Raw genomic sequence first — 14,700 nt, 5'->3', positions numbered from 1 at the left:
GAACTTTTCTTGTCCATTTTTCTCCATCTGATATTCATGTTTTCTTTCTTTTGTCCTTCTTTTGGGAAACTTCACAGCTGAAGATTCATTTTTATCTGCTATTATAAATTACACGAATAGCTCCACAGTCCACTTTAAGTTGTCGCCTACATACGTGCTCTACATGGCCTGCCGGTACGTATTGTCGAGCCAGTACAGACCGGAAGTCAGTCCCCCCGAGCGCACCCACAAGGTGATCGCCATCGTCAACAAGATGGTGAGCATGATGGACGGCGTGATCCAGGTAAGCCCGCGTGGCCAGCTGTAAGCCAGGGAGGGCCAGTTCTTTAATGCTTCAGACTTGGTTTCATATTTGACTTTATCTTAAGAATTTTTCCTAAAAGTTACATGTATTATATTGAAACTGAGTAGCTTTAAAAGTTGAAAAGAAATGTAAAGTCTTTTCTATTTCTTCCCCACAAACTTGAGAATAAGGGAAGGTAAATTGTACATGGTCACATGATTATCATGAAGAAGACCCTTACAATTACAATAGCAGTTGTGAGAAAGTATTGCGACTTGATGTGGGTTTCTTAGAATTAAAAATAATGATAATGTATTGAGATGAAATTCATGAACCATTTTAAAGTGAAAATTCAGTAGCATTTAGCACGTTCCCAGCACTGTGAACCACCAGCTCTGCCTGGTCTGAAACATTCCCCTCACTCCAGCCCAGCCCCCGGCGCGGGTCTCGTTTCCCTTCCTTCGGCCCCAGCAACCCACCGGCGAGTCTTTACTGCTGTAAGGAGCCCTCGCTCTTGCCGAGCCTCCATGAGGCTGTGGTGAGTGTCCAGGAGCTCCTGCCCCACTTGTGGGCATAGTGGCAGCCTGGCCTTTCTCACTGGGACACGCGCTGCAGGCGCTGCTCTGAGTCAGCTCTGACCGGGGCAGGAAGAAGGTGTCCTCTTGGTGGGATAGTGCTCTCTCAGCAGAGGAGATGGGCGCTGTAAATGGATAGATTTGCAAACGTGTCTGAGTCTTGTGGCAATGCTGGTACTCGGCTCTAGAGCACAGGTGTGTCCCGTTCAGTAGCCGCCCAGATGGCTAGGTTGTCTGTCTCCTGTCGGGAAGGTTTGAAGCAAACTCATCTTTTTTTTTTTTAATACATTTTTTACTGATTTCAGGGAGAAAGGGAGAAAGAGATAGAAATATCAATGATGAGAGAGAATGATGGCTCGGCTGCCTCCTGGGGATCGAGCCGGCAACCCAGCCTGTGCCCAGACCGGGAATCAACAACAAGACCCTTCCGTCTGCAGGCCAAGGCTCTATCCATTGGACCACACCAGCCAGAGCCAAACTCACCTTTAATTCCCTCAGAGGCCCATGTTTTAAGAGACATGTTGTTTCTTTATGTTTGAGTGATTGGCATATGAATTGGATGGGGCTCTTTCTTTATCCAAGTGAGGACAGAGATTCCACAGGAAAGTCAGTTTATTTGGACACCATTTTGTCACTCCTGTTATTTTATAGACTAATGCGATTTCCTGTCCAGCTGAGCCATTGTCTGTCTCCCATCATGTTTGGGTTTGTAAATCCTGTTTCAAGTTATGAGATTCTTGCCATCACGACTTTGACAGACTTTTCCTTATTGAGTTTGAACTTCACTGGGATCACCAGGATTGAAACCCGTCTTTTAATTTCAGATTCAGGTTTAGTGTATGATTGGAGGAGTCTTTTTTAAAAAATATATATTTTATTGATTTTTACAGAGAAGAAGGGAGAGGGATAGAGAGAAACATCGATGAGAGAGAAACATGGATCAGCTGCCTCCTGCACACCCCCTACTGGGGATGTGCCCGCAACCAAGGCACATGCCCTTGACCAGAATCGAACCTGGGACCCTTCAGTCCGCAGGCCGACGCTCTATCCACTGAGCCAAACCGGTTAGGGCTGGAGGAGTCTTAATGTTATAGAAACAAACTGTGGTAGTGAGTAATTTAAAATTTTTAATTTGTAAAAACCCAAGTTCAAAAACCAGTTTACTCACTTTTTAGATTTAAGTTTTTATATGTTTTCAGATTCTCAAGTTTTTCAGCATTTATATGTGTTGTTTCTGTTGGCTTTCCTGTCTCTCTTGTTCTTCCTCAGTAACGGGAACAGGCCCCTCACAGACAGGCCTTTAGCCCCAGCGCACGGGGTCACTAAGACACCAGACCAGTGTGTGTCGTGTGCTCACTGTCACTTCAGCGATCCACTCGGGGAGTTCACGTCGTGTCACTAGCCAGTGTCAGGAGCACAGACTCCTCTGTGCCTCGTCCCTCGGAGCTGCGTCAGGGCGGGGCTGGATAGGTCACCCGGGAAGAAGAACTCAGTGTCCTGCCTTCGTTTTAGTGTTGATTTTTTTTAAACTATCATGATTGTTTACAAGTTTCTTTCTCTTGTTCTGCTTGATCCCCCTCGTCTGTTTTTCTCCAGGAAGTAGACCAGGTTGAACAGGTAGGACCTACTGTGGGACTGAGCCTGGCTCTGTTGGCTTAGCTGAGTTTCTCATGCTGCTTCCATGTCAACACAGTGCTCAGACCGGACCGAGCGTCCATAACACTCATCCGGCAGCTGAAACACGCAGTACTAAACCCCTTTGGACTGTGCAGCCCTTACCAGCATTTCATAACTTCTGCTTAATGCACTTCCGTGTGGATATGAAATGACAACAGTTCTGTCTCTTCTCCTCGTTCATCCTTGGTTCCTATCCTTTGGATCTCATCTGAGGTTGCCTGGCCTGCACATGTGGTCGGGAGAGGATGCGATAGATCAGTACTTGATACTGGGTTGCTTGGCATCCAAGCCAGTGACTGCGAGTATCCGGGTGGCTGTGGGTAACCATGGATACGTGTGTGTACGCGCAGATTACCAGATAATGCACAACCTCTGATTCGGTGCTGGATTCCTCGATATCCCATTTCTCCATTGATTCATAAATGGTAGCCAATTAGAGCCCTGTGTCTCCGTGAGCCCAGGAAGCGGGGTGGCTACTGATTTCCCACTGCTGTGCGTGGGCCCAAATTCCCCGGCAAGTATCTGGTATCTGTGGCAAGTGCGCTGGTGGAACGGGAAGGTACTGGTCTATCCTCGGCAGCTTTCAGGAGCAGCTGGTGGTTGTTGTTTCGGGTGGTCCTGTGGCGGCTCACGGGATGCGTTCTGCCCCCAGAAACAGAAGAACATCGCAGGGGCGCTTGCTTTCTGGATGGCCAACGCGTCCGAGCTCCTCAACTTCATCAAGCAGGACCGAGACCTGAGCCGGATCACCTTGGACGCCCAGGACGTGCTGGCGCACCTGGTGCAGATGGCCTTTAAGTATGGGACCTGTGTGGGGAGGCGACACTGTTCTAGAAAGATTTAAATCATATTATGTTTTCTTAAATTTTCAAAACTAATTTTAAAGGTTTTGTCTGCCCTGTTTGAGTGATGTCAAGAAGCATAAATAACTATGCCAAATGTGTTGACTTGATAAATTGAGTCGGTGAGCTGTGTTTCTTGAATCCTGAGAGTGAAGCTGTTACATTTTTTAAGGAAATCTTTCTGAGCAGTGCAGGCTGGTCCGCGTGTGTCACGTCTGACAGCAGCTCCTCGCGCTGACAGCATGAACACTGTGCGTGTTTTCAGGTACCTGGTCCACTGTCTGCAGTCAGAACTGAATAACTACATGCCGGCCTTTCTGGACGACCCCGAGGAGAACAGTCTGCAGAGACCGAAAATAGGTCAGGACAGTCATTCCTCCCTCCCTCCCTCCCTCCCTCCCTCCCTCCTGTTTCACTTCATTTTAATATTTCATATTTGTAAGAGGGAGGTATTTTGAAAATAAACAAGCTATCAGATTGGGCATTCTTGTTAAAGCAATAAGTTTTACTAGCAATACCACCAGCAGTCAGTTTTGTTTAAGAAAAGCTCTTATTTGGGTGTTTCATGCTGGTTGTCCTTTTCAGAAAGTCTCAGGGCGAACCTCAGTGTTAAGTAAGTACAGTTGATGCCTCTATGTGTTTAAAACACATTCTCTTTCCTATTGAACGAGTGGCATTTTCAAAGTGCTCCGGCAGGTACTGCTGTGACTTCTGACTAAATTTACTGCCAATTCGAGACTCCCGAGTGACCAGGGCCCCCTCGCCTGTCTCTGCAGATGACGTCCTGCACACACTCTCGGGGGCCATGGCGCTGCTGCGGCGCTGCCGGGTCAACGCGGCCCTCACCATCCAGCTCTTCTCCCAGCTCTTCCACTTCATCAACATGTGGCTGTTCAACAGGCTGGTCACTGACCCCGAGTCGGGGCTGTGCTCGCACTACTGGGGCGCCATCATCCGCCAGCAGCTGGGCCATGTGGAGGCCTGGGCGGAGAAGCAGGGGCTGGAGCTGGCCGCCGACTGCCACCTCAGCAGAATCGTGCAGGTGGGTGCCACTCCCGCCCACGTGACGAGCTTGTCGCCAATGTCTCTCTTCCATCCTGGGTGACAGTGTGAACTCGACAGAACTCCGCCTCCTGCTGAGGTTTCACGGGTACAGAACCTGAGACCCTGGGGTGTCGTTTCCCTGGGCCACGAACAATGTGCCGTGCGCTGGGGCCTCGCATGGCAGAGATCAGGGTGAGACGGGGCTGCATCCTCTGGGGCTGGAGGGTGGATCTGCCTCAGCCTCTCCTAGCTCTGGGGGTTTTCTGGCATCTTTGGGGTCCTGGGCTGGTAGAGCACCCCTTGATCTGTCTTTCTCTCCATGCGGCATTCTCCTTGTGCACATGTCTGTGTGCAGATGCCCCCTTTCCAAGGACAGCAGTCAGAGGAGGTACGACCTCATTTCCCCGTGATGGTTCCACCAAGACCCCGCCCCCAGGCCTCTTTCTGAGGTGCCCAGGGTTAGGACCTCAACATGGGGCTTGGGAAATACTTCCGCCCATAGCAGGTGGGAGCCAGCCGGTAACTGTCCTTCAAGGGTCTGTTCTTGAGTTGCGCGAGGCATGTTTATTTCATAACTCCTTACTGAGAGGAATTGCTATTTAATAACAGACAGTAAGTAACTCCCAAGAATACAAAACCAGGAAACACAAAGCAGACACCTGTTTGTAGTCGATGCCCAAAAAAGGAGGGAAAGGAATGGGAGCATAACTACAGCCGTAGATGCACAGAGGGGAGGGGAAGGGCCGGAGCCACCCCTCCAGGAAGTCAGGAGGTCACAGGGAGTGTTCTCGCGCCGTGCGGCCCGGAGCTCGAGGGGTTGAGGCGAGAGCCGCTGGTGGGCAGCTAGGGAAGTGAGGGAAGCCAGAACGAGGGAGTGACACTGTCACTGCAGCGAGTCGTGTGCACTTACCTTCTCAGCTTCGTCTGTTCTGAGGAGGTGCGCTTGGACACAGGCTCTGCCTCCTGCTCTGGGCGCTGAGCCATCTCAGTGAGTGTCTCTTGGACCCAGCATCAGCCGTCCGAGTGGTCATGGCTGTGGTTCAGTTCCTAAGAGAACGTTTAGACCAGGGGTGGGCAAACTTTTTGACTCGAGGGCCACAATGGGTTCTTAAACTGGACCGGAGGGCCGGAACAAAAGCATGGATGGAGTGTTTGTGTGAACTAATATAAATTCAAAGTAAACATCATTACATAAAAGGGCACGGTCTTTTCTTTTTTTAGTTTCAAACGGGCCGGATCCGGCCCGCGGGCCGTAGTTTGCCTACGGCCGGTTTAGATGCTCTGTGAGCAGAACAAGTGAAATTCATCGCGCGCTTGTTTCCGTGACATGAGGCCCTCTGCGGCCGCCTTTCCCTTCGGTTTATGGGCCCAGTCAGTGATGGGAAACCGTGTCCCAGAACCAGCCAGCAGCTGCCGCACCGTGCCTTACATGCAGGGACTGCACCGCCCACGTCACAGTGTCCGATTCTCTCCAACAGGCCACCACCTTGCTGACAATGGATAAGTACGCGCCCGAAGACATTCCCAACATAAGCAGCACCTGCTTCAAGTTGAACTCACTGCAGCTGCGAGCCTTGCTGCAGAATTACCACTGCGCACCCGATGAGCCCTTCATCCCCACAGTAAGGGCAGCGCCGGTGTCTGGGGCGGGGTGGAAGCAAAGGAAAACTCATTTAACGGTTTCCTTTCACTTTAAAAACAAGCTTATTTACTTGACCAATCTACACGATCATGTTTGCTGTTGACGTATGAGTTCGGGTTCAGTAGAAGAAGAAACTGCATAAACATTTCAAGTAGGAAGGGTTTTGACTCGGTTCGGCACTTGGTAAATCACTGGGAGACCAGCAGGGGGGATGCAGAGCACCTGACTGCTGCATCCCACTTCTCACTGGGAACACCTGGAGGCAGGCATGCCTGCTGCTCATCTCTGGCCAGCGTCTGCCAAGCTGGCTGTGTATAACGTGGGACGTCTGCAGGTACCTGAGAATTAGAGGTGAGGTCATTGCCTGAGACACCCATCTCCCGACCTGCAGTGCTGAGTTCATGCCTGCAGAGGGCGGCCTCAAGAACAGCCCCAGACAGCTTCCCAGCTATCTGCAAGCGACGCCATGTGCATCGGTATCCTTAAGGGAGTACAGCTCCGAGCGAGAAAGAAGGAGTTAGAGCAGTGGTCGGCAAACTCATTAGTCAACAGAGCCAAATATCAACAGGACAACGATTGAAATTTCTTTTGAGAGCCAAATTTTTTAAACTTAAACTATATAGGTAGGCACATTGTTATTAACTTAACTAGGGTCCTCCTAAGGCTTAGGAAGAGCCACACTCAAGGGGCCAAAGAGCCCCATGTGGCTCGCGAGCCGCAGTTTGCCGACCACGGAGTTAGAGCCCCCGCAGCCTGGATGGATGCCACGACGTAATTTGTGCAGGAGTCAGATACAGGTACCAGCTGTGCTCTGACTGTCCGACTCGAGAACAGAGGAGGCTCTGGAGTTGGAAGCCTGGGTCGCGGTGCCTGGAGGAGGCACGAGGGCTGTGGCGTTGAGCCATGTGCTCGCTTCCTGTGCTGTGGCCTTTCCCGTGTGCACAACCTGTGTCCATGAAACTTGTCAAACGACGTCACTTACACCCGTAATTCAGAAAGAACGTCGGTAGCCTGGACATGGGTGTTTTGAGTTTTTCATTTCACTTTGAGTGAGCTCTTGCCCGTGTCTTTCCGCGTTCTCCAGGGCTGCTCACACTGGTGCTGAGGAATTGTGCGGGAAAGATCACGACTTTCGAAAAGAGGCAAAGCCCATCTTCTAGTGATTGAACAGTTTCTTCTCGTTTAAGCTGCACATTATTTGAGATTCGTAATTAGTATCTTGGTTCACTTAAGTGTGTGCTTTTCTGGTGTCCTGCTGCGTCACAGGCTGATTCTGAACCTGTCGTCACGTTGTCCCCCCACCTGGCCTAAACAGATGCGAGGGTAATTGCTGCTCAGCAGCCCCAGTCACGCAGCATATCGTTTGAATTTGCATTTCTCTGCCCAGGACCTGATCGAGAACGTCGTGGCTGTGGCCGAGAACACGGCCGACGAGCTGGCGCGCAGCGATGGGCGGGAGGTGCAGCTGGAGGAGGACCCCGACCTGCAGCTGCCCTTCCTGCTGCCTGAGGACGGCTACTCCTGCGACGTCGTCAGGAACCTTCCCAGCGGCCTGCAGGAGTTCCTGGACCCCCTGTGCCAGCGGGGTAGGTGTTGCTGCCGAGCCTGAAACCTGACCCAGCTCGAGTCTGTTCTGCGTGCAGTCCACTCGTGTGGCACTTCCGACGAAGGCACTGCTTGGGGACCCGGAGGGAAGTGTTTCCCAGTGACACGGAGTCACTGATGTGCAGACACAGTTCCGTGGGGGGTCTGCACCCCTCCTGTGACCCCTGGCTGCTCGCTGGGCGGCACGAGGGCCTTTCCTTCTGTTCCCGGTGTGGGCGGGCGGGCGCTGGACGTGGCCTCGGAGCAGCACAGGCTTCAGAACGGACGCCCGAGTCCTGGTCCTAGCCCTTCTCCTCCAGTTTCTCTTGGAGAGTGGGTGTGGGGACAGTGCCCACCTCGTGGGACTGTCACGAGGAGCCCTGGGAACTGCGGCCCACGGGCCTCTAAGTGCCGGTGGCTGCCCTGCCACCAGTGCCGCGCTCGCACGCGGTCTGTGCTGAGTGAGGCCTGGCTCCGCTGTCTCTCAGTGCAGCTCAGCTCCCCCGTGTCACTACGTCTTTCACGTGTTCTCCTACATGGGTGGGTGCAAGGGCTCGGTGATACCGGAGGCGGGAGCTGTTCCTTAGATAGGCTTGGCCCCTGGCTGCTGCTCTTCTGTAGCGTGGAGCTCAGACGAGTACAAAGCAGACCAAACTGCAGGGGCCAAGCAAAAGGAATAGGAGAGTCGGGTCTGTGTCCACAGGAGCTTACGTTCGGTGAGTGTAGGGTTTGACTTCAGTAGTGGCTGCTTTCACCACTGAGTTTTACATCCTCAGAGATCTTGACAGTTTAAAACGTTGGCCAAGGCTGCCCCTGGTAATGCCAGTGAGTGTGGCTGTGGCCCTCCAGGTGTGCGGGGGCCGGCGTGTGGCCTGTGGAGGGAGGAAGAGGCCCAGGCCCCGGTGCTCCTCAGAGAAAGTCGGGCAGTGGGAGTGCTAAGTGGCGCCTGCAGGAGGGCCCTGAGCTGGGCTGGCACCGGGTGTGTTGGAGGTGGACCCGTGTCCCTCTCTGCTGCACCACGCCTCGCGTCGGAACCACACCCTCACCCCTTCCCACACGGCAGACACAGGTGTGATGGTGGCAGCAGCCGAGGCCGGGCTTCTTGCCCGGTTCTCCCATCCCTCCTGCCTCCACACTTCACATCTGGCTGGTCTCTGGCTCTCCCGTCCCCTGTCCGCCTGGAGTCCCGGACTGCTGTGCATGCAGCACCTCCCGCAGCTTGCCTCCCTCCCGCAGTGCACAAGCGAAGGTGTAGACAGAAAAACAGATGTGGTCGCTAGATGGCGCTTAGGGTGCCTTTCCGTCCTGCCATTTGCTTCCCTTGCCCCCAGGCTTCTGCAGGCTGGTCCCTCACGCACGCTCCCCGGGCACCTGGACGATCCACTTCGAGGGCGCCGACTATGAGAGCCACCTTCTGCGCGAGAACACAGAACTGGCAAGTCCCGCGGCTGAGGTGGGCGGGGAAGGACGCGGGCCTGGCGCTTGGAGAAGAGCTGTGGGTTCCTTCCTTGCCTACAGGGAACATGGCTGTGACAGGAAGATCTTAAAGTTGCCTTTAAATACCAATTTTATTTAAAAATCTTAAATAAGATTTAAACCCACGACTTATATGTAAAGTTTTTATTTCAGGCCATGTCTGTAAACAAATGGTGCTTTTTTTAAAATAAAGAATATTTTTATACCCACAGCTGTAATTGATTGGGATAACATTGGTCAACGTGAACACATAGGTTTCAGCTGTGGTTTCTGTGTGACAAGATCTGCATATTGCACTGTGTGCCCACCACCCAGAGTCACATTAAAATAAACCTGCGTTTCATCCTTTAGGCTCAGCCTCTGAGGAAGGAGCCCGAAATCATCACTGTGACCCTGAAAAAGCAAAATGGAATGGGCCTCAGCATTGTCGCGGCAAAGGTAGGGCAGGCAGGCCGCCTGAGGGTGGAGGGTGAAGCAGATGGCGTGGGGGTGCTGCACCCTTTGCCGGAGCCTCTGTGCTCGGAGCCAGCCAGCTGAGGGGTGGTCTCCCCTCAGAAAGTGGAGCGAGAGCGCGTGTGCCTGGAGGTCAGGCTGGGCCTGGGTGCAGGGCCTAGGGGACCGCCCTCTCCTCCTGGCCGCGTGCTGCTGATGGCCTCCCGTGGAGGGCAATGTGCGGGAGGCGGTGTTTCCGCAGCCCTGGGGTCTGAGTGAACAGGACTGGGCTGTGATGAGCCAGGACAGAGGCGTGCTGCGTGCCTGTGGGGCCGGAGCCTGCACTGCAGGGCAGCCGAGGAAGGAGAGCCGTGCTTCATTCGCGTGACGGACGGGCTGAGGAGCGCGCACTTGGTCTCGTGGGCACTGCAGAAAAGTGGGGCGTCTGGAAGAAGAGGGGAGGGACACGATGAAGCGGACGTGCCGGGCGCCGTGTCTGGGACGCTGGGTGTTGGATGAGTGAGAACCACCTGGACTAAGTGGCCTTCGGGTTGGAATCAGCTGGGAGCTGCCATCTGGGGCGAAGTGGTTTGGTCTGAAGCGCTGAGTCACGGGGTCCCCCATGGGGGGGCAGAGGGTGGCCACAGTGCCCCAGCTCAGGCTAGACCTGCTTCCTCCTCCTGGCGGGCCTGCCATGTGTAACATACCACAGCTCAGACTTGGATGGAAGGGTCTCAGCCAAAGACTGTTTGGCTCTTTGCTTAACAGCTGAATCAAATGCCCCTTTGAAAGGGAAAAATGACCGGGGTAACAAATCCCCACCACCCTCCGATGCACAGGAGGAGCCCCACCTCCATGTTTCCTGGCATTTGTTACAAGCTTTTATTTCAAATACTCGACTACCTGACATTTGAAATACCAGGAGTGATTTGGAGGTTGCCATTTACCACCATCCCTATCGTTTCCAGCTCAAAAACCCTTTTTCAGTAGGACACGCACATTCCCGTCTGATGTAGGCACTCGGCTCCGAGCCTCTTCTGTGCCCCTTGTCCAAGGCAGGAAGCACGGGCATTGCCTGCCAGTACCCCCCTTGGGCACTCCTGCCCCTCCTCTCGCTGGCCCTGCCTGTCCCGCTGGCTGCAGCATCAGTGGGCAGTTAGGACAAGGCGCCCCGCTCAGAGTCACAGTCGGGTTTAGTCACCGTGACAGCAGGCAAGGAGTAGCAGGGGGTCCACGGCTGCCAGGAGGCTTCGCCTTCCATATGGGCAGGGAGGTAGCGACAGGGTGAGGCAGTGGGTGCAGCGTCCCAAGTGAGGCTCTCGCGGAAGTCTGCATGGAGCCCTGACCCAGGAATGCAGGTCTGAGGACCAGCCAGCATCACTGGCCCGGGGCGCAGGCCGAGTCCACGCCAGCTGTGCCAGCTGTGCCGTCTGCATGGGAGGGCAGCTTAGCCCTCACCAAACCTAAGCTGAGGGAACTGCCTCCGCCCGCCATTTGCCCAGCGGCCTGGCTGCTGGCCACACACCTGTTCCTGCACCTGGCCGCCTCTCCCCCAGCCCTGCCGCCTGCTCCCCTCCAGGTGCCTAAAGCTCCTGAGCTGCTGCGCGGCCTTCACATTTCATTCCCACCAGGAGGCGTGGCGGGAAGGGCGGTCTCCCCATGAATCAAGGGGACGTCATTCTATTGTGAAAACAGGCGGCTCTGGAGTCCTTTTGGGTACACGGGTGGGCCTCAGGGTGTGGTAGTCTTACGACGAGGTCCCCTGTGACCTGGGCTGATATTGGGGTACATGTACTGTGAACGCAGTAGCCACTTGCTGAAGTGATGTCTGTTGCAGAAGAGAACATCGAGTGTCTGTCGTGTGGAAGTCGAGTCTGATTCTGGCGCCTGCACCTGGGCGTGTGGAAGTGGTTCTCACTGAGGTGGCGCCGCCCACGCCGGCAAGAGCGTCTGGAGCTCAGTTTGAACGTGTTCGCTTGAGATTTGGGGTGCCTGTCAGGCTAGATGAGGAGCATATCATCTAGTAGAGTTAGACGTGTGGCTTGGCACTTGGAAGGCGAGAGCCAAAGGTGGGGGCGGCTCCTAGAGGCCGTGGAGGGGATCGCCCAGGCGGCGCTGCCTGTGGAGCTCGGAGCCCTGGGCGAAGGCCTCGGGCCCCAGGACGCCCTGCGAGTGACGCCCTGTGCCCGGCGGGGATGCTGGTGCACCGCCGGCTTCTGTCGCTGGGGTTTCTCTCTCTCACTGCCGTGCGTCCGCCCCTGCCAGCCTCCGCCACCGCGCTGAGTTTTGTCTTCCTCTGTGGCTGTGTGGTCTTTGTCTTGGGCCCAGGCCTCCTTTATTTTTTCCTCATTAGCGTGTGGCGTGGCTGCTGTGAGCCGGGACATTGTTTTGCTGCGAGTTCCCTGGCGCCCCTTCCACACTGCGGTTCCGTTTTATGAAACCCAGATGCTCTGGGCCGGGTGTGTGCCGCTGACTGAAATGCGCTGTGGGAAGTGGAGAGCGCGGCCCCAGCTCATCTGTGGGACAGCACAGTGCTTCCTGTTTGTATCTTTAAAAGACAAACAAGTCTGTCCTTTTTATTTGTCTGGCTCTTTTTAAAGTTTAATAAAGTACAAAGTAAGCAAAAGTTAGAGCTGACTGGTTACGTAAGAGTCTGGATGTTTGTGGGGGTAAACGCCAGTGTCACCGCGTCCAGCTCGGAGTGTGGTGACCGAGTCTCGCCAGCCCAGCTGTGTTGGCTGCTGTTGGAGCAGAGAAGTGAGCAGCTTCCCACTGAGAAGTTCAGTCCGCGAGCAGAATGTGGTTCTCTGTTGTCGGGCGAGTGGGCCCAGTGGTGAGTGTCCTCGGGCGCCGCGGGGCAGGGCGGGGGCGGGGGGGGGGGGTGTCCCGTGCAGCTGGAATGTGCTCCCACAGAAGGCTTCTCCCTGTGAGCTTGTTCAGACCTGTCACTAATGAGCACTCATGAAGCAGCCATTTCATGCAGCTTGTAATTGCACACCCAGGTGTTTGCTGCTTTTTGTTTTGATGCTGCAAGTTCTTAAGGTTCATAAAAACATGAGGCTCTGATATGTTTTTTATACAAGAAAAAGAAATTAATCCTGCTGGCTATCTAACATGGTGAAAATGCTTGACATCGTTGGAACTACAGCCTCCACCTACAGAGCCATATGCAGGGTGTCCGGAACGTAACTGGTTTAGGCTACAGGAGGTGGGTTTTGTGGTAGGCTTTCTCTAAAACCGTTTTCTCTTAAACACAAAGACAATTTTAAAAGTACTTAGAACATTTTACTTAAAAATAAATGGCTAACTGAAGAGTGCCTTACAGATAGTTTTAGTTTGTGCTTTTAGGCTATAGACTGAGTTTAAGTTGTTAAGTCTCATTTAGCTCAAAACATAAAGTGGGATTCCTGCCCTCACAGAACAGGGGGGCTGTTGGGCGAGCGGCCTCCTCGCGGAGGCGCCCACGGTGACGGGTGACAGGTGCTCTGGGGACCGGCCCTCGGTCCTGCTGTCCTCACTGTGGCCACGTGGCTGAGCTTCTCAGTGTGAAGTCAGGAGACCCGGTCCCTCCAGCCCAGGTGGGTCTGGCGCCTGCAGGACTATTGCTTATGAGTCTGAACACAATATTTTATATTTTCCAAAAGCAAAATAGCAAGTTACATAAAAAATAAGTGTTTGCCTATTTTATAGTCATGGCCCCAGTGCTCGTTTCTAGGTTGGCTGAAGTGTGGAGTTCAGTTGCAGGATGAGAATAGGAGCATTAAGGGTTAACAATGCTCTACAGCAGAGCCAGCGTTTCACGTGGACTCAAAACCACGCTGCTTGAGGTTCGTCCCAGGAAGGGAGCCTTCAGATCACTCTTCCTCGCCCACTCTCTTAGCCGAGACTTGGGGTGAGGCGCAGGCCCGCAAGGCCCGCCATGAGCTGTGTGTGGAGCGGGTAGAGGGGAGATGTGGACCATCGGCGGGATATCCCCCCCTTTGGTTCTCTGATCACTTTGAGAACCTGGGGAGACTGTGACAGGACACACGGTCCTTGGCCTAGTTTTCAGGCATCCATACACCTGCAGCCCCTCTTAGGACCCAGCCTAGGAGTCTGCTGTCTAGTTCAGGTCCTTCGTTTCATGGAGAAGGAGAGGTTGGTGCGGCCATGTCTTTTGTTTCGTAATTGTTGCCGAGAGTAAACATGAAGGAGCCGGGCCTGGAGCCCAGCCCACAGGAATCAGGCCTCGGCCTGCCCGGCTCCGCGCCTGTTGGAGCGCCTCCCACGTACCCTCCCATGCTGGGTGGAGTGAGCCCAGAATGAGTTCTAACACTGATGATTTCTGAATTAAGGTAATTCCTACTGAAAAAGGGTCAGACAATGCGTTTGACCTCAAGTCTGAATTTGAGTAGCTAATGAATCAGAACTGTCGGTCTGACTAGCAGTTCCGCTCAGACACGGAGGAGGGCGTGGTGGGCAGAGCTGCTGACCGCCTGCCGAGTGCAGGGCCTGGGTGCTCAGGTCACCCAGCCACTTAGTTCTAACCCGGCTGTCCACCTCCGAGACAGTAGGGCTGAGCTCATGCTGCTCTGGCCGCAGTATCTTTCTTCCTCCTGCTGCTGCTGTGTGTGTGTGTGTGTGTGTGTGTGTGTGTGTGTGTGCGCGTGCGCGCTTTAATGATGTGATGTGTTCATCGTCTCCTACGCCCACACTCACTCGGAGTTCGCCCTGGAATGTTGGCCGCCGGGGTTCCTTCCCTTTGAGGCTCGCTGTGCGGGAGGGAGGGCCTGAGCTTTGGAGTCCTCCCGGAGGTGCAGGGGCAGGATTAGCAGGACACTGGGAGCAGCCCTGTCCTCGGAGCGTCTCCCATCGGGCACAAGGCAGTTCGCAGAGGTGGGTCCCCCCGCCCGGGGGCGTGAGGCCCAGCACGGAGCTGTCCCTGGGCCTCTCGTCATTCTGTTCTGTTGGGGAACCTTTTCTTGTAACTTACTGCCATCCTTTCTACCTTGGTGCTTCACCTTCTCCCTCTGCCCTTTCTCCCTCGCTGCCTCCTCGTCCTCCCTCCTCTCACACTCTCTGCTTCTCAGACCCCTTCCTTCACCTCTAAAGGAAGGAGAAGCAGTTGCAACATGCATTGTGTGCTCAGCACCATGATCACACACG

The 14,700-nt window shown here is 54.2% G+C and overlaps 1 protein-coding gene across 20 annotated transcripts in view; it reads left to right on the top strand.

Moving 5' to 3' along the window:
- AFDN (afadin, adherens junction formation factor) overlaps positions 1 to 14,700 on the top strand; it is a 101,315-nt gene that overhangs the window by 62,689 nt on the left and 23,926 nt on the right. For 15 of the 20 annotated variants that reach the window (XR_004968809.1, XM_036317057.1, XM_036317055.1 and 12 more), the window contains 9 exons: positions 78 to 283; positions 2,455 to 2,475; positions 3,188 to 3,333; positions 3,643 to 3,737; positions 4,154 to 4,419; positions 5,900 to 6,043; positions 7,451 to 7,649; positions 8,979 to 9,082; positions 9,475 to 9,561. Coding sequence is in view for 19 of the 20 variants with exons in the window: in XM_036317057.1 (XP_036172950.1) it covers positions 78 to 283; positions 2,455 to 2,475; positions 3,188 to 3,333; positions 3,643 to 3,737; positions 4,154 to 4,419; positions 5,900 to 6,043; positions 7,451 to 7,649; positions 8,979 to 9,082; positions 9,475 to 9,561 (1,268 nt within the window). In the remaining variant the exon portion in view is untranslated. The remainder of the gene's footprint in view (positions 1 to 77; positions 284 to 2,454; positions 2,476 to 3,187; positions 3,334 to 3,642; positions 3,738 to 4,153; positions 4,420 to 5,899; positions 6,044 to 7,450; positions 7,650 to 8,978; positions 9,083 to 9,474; positions 9,562 to 14,700) is intronic. The other 5 variants (XM_036317062.1, XM_036317069.1, XM_036317067.1 and 2 more) reach the window with 1 other exon arrangement.

This window comes from Myotis myotis, unplaced genomic scaffold (assembly GCF_014108235.1).
Source record: "Myotis myotis isolate mMyoMyo1 unplaced genomic scaffold, mMyoMyo1.p scaffold_m19_p_7, whole genome shotgun sequence".
Lineage (NCBI taxonomy): Eukaryota > Metazoa > Chordata > Mammalia > Chiroptera > Vespertilionidae > Myotis > Myotis myotis.
This window is presented reverse-complemented; position numbering and strand designations above follow the sequence as displayed.